At 35.6% G+C, this 5,079-nt stretch overlaps 1 protein-coding gene across 1 annotated transcript; it reads left to right on the forward strand.

Annotated features, from left to right (window-relative positions):
- The first annotated feature begins 2,404 nt into the window (after positions 1-2,404).
- On the forward strand, positions 2,405-4,087 carry LOC122026625 (long chain acyl-CoA synthetase 1-like). Its single transcript, XM_042585358.1, has 9 exons — positions 2,405-2,662; positions 2,733-2,895; positions 2,968-3,044; positions 3,128-3,167; positions 3,237-3,331; positions 3,405-3,572; positions 3,669-3,779; positions 3,846-3,933; positions 4,026-4,087. Exons 1-9 carry the CDS (start codon positions 2,405-2,407, stop codon positions 4,085-4,087), a joined length of 1,062 nt encoding a protein of 353 aa, XP_042441292.1.
- The last annotated feature ends 992 nt before the right edge of the window (positions 4,088-5,079 follow it).

The raw sequence follows: 5,079 nt of genomic DNA on the forward strand, positions 1-5,079 counted from the left end.
TCTTGGTGTTTGGCGACTTCATGAATATAGAAGATAACTATTTCGTGGCTCATTCATCAATGATCTCAATTAGGAAAAATTATTATTGACTATTGACCTCTGCAAAGTCATTTAATATTGTAAATAAGAGCAACTAGACGATGGCTCTCCTAACAGCATTATTAAAAGAACATTTCATCTGTCTTTAACTTTTAAATTGTTAAAATTCTGAAGAAATACTAGTCAATGCTTTTTATTTTGCTTGACTTTAGTTAATGCTCTCGTTAATTATGAGGGTTCATACACTTATTGTTTATTGACAACTGCAATATTTTTTAATTACAAGGGTTCATATAATTATTGATTAGTAATGACGGCCAAGTCTTAATATTGTAAATGTAAGTAACTAGACGGTAGCTCTCTTGACAACATTATTAAATGGTCATGTCATTTCATCATTTGTCCTTAACTTTTAAATTGTTAAAATTTTAAAGAAGCACTAGTCAATGTTTTTTTCTTCAGTTAATGCTCTCGTTAATTATAAGGGTTTATACACTTATTGATTATTGATTACTACAAAGTCTTTTAATATTGTAAATAGGAACAACTAGACGCCTGATAGCATTATTAAAAGGGCATTTCATTTAGTTTTAACTTTTAAATTATTAAAATTGTAATTAATCAATGCTTTTATTTGAATTGACTTTCATTAATTCTTGCGTTAATTATGAGGGTTTGTGCATGTTGCTGTCTGAGATTGCAATCGGGTGAGTCAACGAAGAGTAACTATTGTGGAAAAGATTGCAGATGACATGATGGCAAAGAAAACTCACAAAGTTCCGACATACACTTAGTAAGACATTATAATGGGTACCAAGGTTGGACTCAATATTACTACTCAGATGCTTAAGTTAATTAGGACAAGGGTTGGAGAAAGAGAGAAGATGTAGAGAAGAAGAGTTAGAATATCTATGTGTGCGCCTGCCTACGCCCGCGAGCGCAAGTGACCTTTTAAAGAGATGTAAATGTGCCCGTTTATCTAGGATGTGCACATCTATTATCCACCTTCTTTGAGATGTGTGCTTCTGTTACTTATGTGCTCCAGTATGCGTGTTTCCATTCTCCATGTCCTCCGAGAGAAATAGTCTTATGAATGAAACAGTTACCTCACTTCATTATCCACACGCCTCCTGTATTTTAGATGGGCCATGTGGGGTATGAGCTTGGCTCAGGGACGGATGAAGAGGCAAGGTTGAGTCAGAGATGAAGTCGAGTTCCACATATCAAGGTTTTCATATTCTACCCTCACATTAGGGGGGAAATTAGCCTGGGGTACTTAGCTGGAGAGTCTGGTGGTACAAGTTGGAGGAGTCTGGTGGGTCGATCCCGAGGAGTCAGAGAAAATGAGTCTGAGGAGTCAGGTGGACCAAATTGTAGGAGTCTAGTGGACTGAGCTCGAGGAGACATGTGGATTGAGTCAGAGGAGTCTGGTGGGCTAAGCCCCTAAGATTGAGTCTGTCATCTAGGTCTGCTTTGACCTCCACCTATACTTAACTTTGATCATGAAACCTGAGTTTTGACATGGAACTGCCACGTGTAGGCCTCCTATCCCCCATATCACAAGCCACCCTCGAGTCTAGTCAAAGGAGGTCTGAGTCCAACCAGATCTTAGAGCTGACATGGCTAAGGAAACTTACTGCTTCACTATTGGTCGCTTCAAGAATATACGAGTTAGGCATCATTAATGTTAGCCATATATGAGATTACATATCAAGGTCATGATTAGCATGCCACATCTGGTCATTAATACAACATTGTGGGAGATCAAAGTGTGTCGAAGACATGCTGGGAGATTGTCTCAAGATGATTGTCGAGATTCTGTAGATTCGGGTGTGTGATCGAATGACCCATCACATTAGCTTGCCTTCTTCTCATTGTCATCAAATAGTTGAAGGTGAAAGGCTACAACTATATTAGGGTTGGAGATGATGGGAGTGCTATCTCAGTTGGTGCCTTTGTCTTCATTAGTTCACTACAAGAAAATATGCAATCAACAATAGTTAAAAGATAATATTTTTAACAAAAACCGTTGTTTTTTTGTACTTTTTTTAAGAAAGACAATGATTTTTGAAAAATCGTTCCCTTTTGGCATTATTTAGAGGGGCTACGACAATATATTTTTAAAATCGTTGTGTTTAACTATTGTTACAGGGTTATGACAACGGTTTTTCTGACCGTTGTCTTTTTCTACCTTTTTAGGTTTTAAGACAATAGATATTTTGGTTAAAATATTAATTTTCTTAAACCAAAATATTTAACAAAGTCCTGATGCCAAAAAAAACCTCTCACTTCCTTCATCAAAGACCCATCTCCTTCGTCAAAGACTTGCCTCCATCGCCCCTGATTCTTTTCCGGCAAATCAACGATGAGGTGTTCGACCCTTCACTGCGACTCCTCTCACATTCTTCAGCTTCTTGGCCCCGGCACTTATGAGACTCCTCTCACGGCCAGACTAATCTACCTTTGCCTTCCTTCGCTTCGCCTTGATGGCACTCCTCGTCGTGGCATTCTTTGCTCCTCTAACTCTAAGCCCCTCCGCCTCTCCTCTCCCTTGCCGTCGTTGCTTGCCATCTCCACTGAGGAAGTGATTACTCGCCTCCCGCAAACTCCGCTTCCAGAAGATGTATGTTCCAAGCATCTCTGCATAAATCGATCTTTCACAAGATTAGGTTTTGAAGAGAAGTATATTCTAGGCACCGTTGCCAGAAGATGTATGTTCCAGATACCGCTGCCAAAAGATGTACTCCAAATTGCTTGCATTTTTTCAACTATGTAAACTTGATCCTCACCAAGGAATTTGTGCACAGGCTTACAATAGATACAATTATGTTTATGTTCCACTCTACGATACACTAGGTATGTAAATGACCTCTGGAGTTTGAAAACTTAATATGCATGTGATATGCGAGTTATATGATATGTTAACAGATGAAGGAGCTGTTGGTTACATTGTAGAACATGCTGAGATTGTTGTTGCTTTTGTCCAGGAGACAAAAATGAATAGAGTAAAGGGCCTTTTAAATGGGCTTAATTTAATGGAAGTCGAGTTTAAGTTTAACATATATAATATGTGTCTATCATTTTGCAGATCATGTCCTCCAACTACACATCTACTATGCATCTCAAAGGTGGGGATGCTCATCTTTTAAGTGTTCCAATATTTTAACTTTCACTCATAGTGTTGCTTAATTATGCAGTAATTGTTTCATTGGGTTCTACTATTGTAAAACAAAATGCTACTGCTGCCAACATCGAAATGAAACTGTACTCTTGGGACAAAATTCTTGAGATGGTTAGTTTATTACTAAGTTAATGAAAACATACATGTTAGATTGTTAGCTTAATAATTATATATTTCTTTTTAGGAGAAAGAGAACACATCAGATCCATTGCCTCCTAAACCTCTTGATATATGCATGATAATGTACATGAGTGGGATGAGAGGATATCCGGAAGGTGTTGTATTGACTCATGAATGCATTGCAACATATGTAACGGGAACTGACCTATTCCTAAATCAATTTGAAGATAAGGTAATATTCTTGCCTTTATTCATATCTATTGTTTAGTTTATTATTAATGGTGCTTAAGTATAAGCTATGATATATGTCTTGGTTTGTATGTTATAGATGACAATAGATGATGTCTACCTCTCCTTTCTCCCCCTTGCTCACATTCTTGAACGAATAATTGAAGAATATATTTTCCACCATGGGGCTTCTATTGGCTATTATCAAGGGGTATGAAAACATATTTTTGTATAGTCCTTTTGATTGATTATGATGTTGATGGACTTTAAATGCAAGGATATACATGCTTTGAGGGATGACCTTATGGAGCTGAAGTCAACTCTCTTTGTTGGGGTTCCTAGGGTTTTTGAAAAAGTTTATGAAGGTATTTTATATATCAAAAGTCTTATCACTGATATTCTCAATTAATTAAATCATAAGCTCAAATCTTCTTAAAGACAAGGATTTGGAATTCAGGTGTGCTAAAGGCATTGCTAGAACTCCTACCACATAGAAGGATGATCTTCAATGCTCAATAGAGATAATAATCATTATTCCCGTTCAAACTTAATTTCAAAATAAACTATATTCTTTTAGATAACATTTCATTCTTCTTGGAATTGCTTACATTTTTAACTCATTATACATTCCTTCAAACAATATGTACTCCACAAGTTCACATTAATGCTTAAGATTATGTTCGACTTATTCCTTGTTACTCTTTGATGGGTTGAAGTGTGATGTATATTTTTATTATTAATAGTTATTATTTATGAATACAAATGTTTGATTTATATTATATTTCTTTTAATACTTTTGAATCACAACTAGTTAAGTGTAATAATCATCTAGTTCCTTGTTTTAGGACATTTTCTAATTGAGCTTGCTGGATTATGGATGCCTCAGATTCTTACCATTCTAGTTGATACTTTAGTTGTCTTTGTTTCTAGATACACCATTGATGTAGAAAGTCATCCTTTGAATAAGATAACTACTTGAGATAGATCTATGTCATAACTATATTGTGTCAAGAACTAAACTCTCTTTAATTTGTAGAGCAAGAAACTTACTGAGTGCACTGACCATAATGAAGTTGACATGAAGGATTACATCTAACCTTAAGGGTGTGACTGGCAAGTACTTTGATGATTACAATGAGGAGGATATGAGTAACCACGCCAATTATGAAGAACTAGCAAGAAAGCTTTGGGATTTAAGTGAGAAGATGGTTAAAACCAATGAGCAAAAATGTTCAAGGCAAGAGGATAAGTAGCATCTACCAAGATCCTTTAAGTTCATACAATAAGATGTAGTCGAGAGGATTAGTTTTGAGTATCTTCTAATTAAAATTTATTTGTGTGTGAGTAATTATGTTTGTTGTAGAAGTGTAAGGATGATAATTTGTATACTTATATTTGTTGTTTATTTAATAATATATTGTTGATTGAAGTATATTTGATTTTCATTCATCTTCTATTTGTCTATGGTATTAAAAGACAATAGTTTAAAATCATTACAGAACTATTATCTA

This window comes from Zingiber officinale, chromosome 10A, assembly GCF_018446385.1.
Source record: "Zingiber officinale cultivar Zhangliang chromosome 10A, Zo_v1.1, whole genome shotgun sequence".
NCBI classification, from domain to species: Eukaryota; Viridiplantae; Streptophyta; class Magnoliopsida; order Zingiberales; family Zingiberaceae; genus Zingiber; species Zingiber officinale.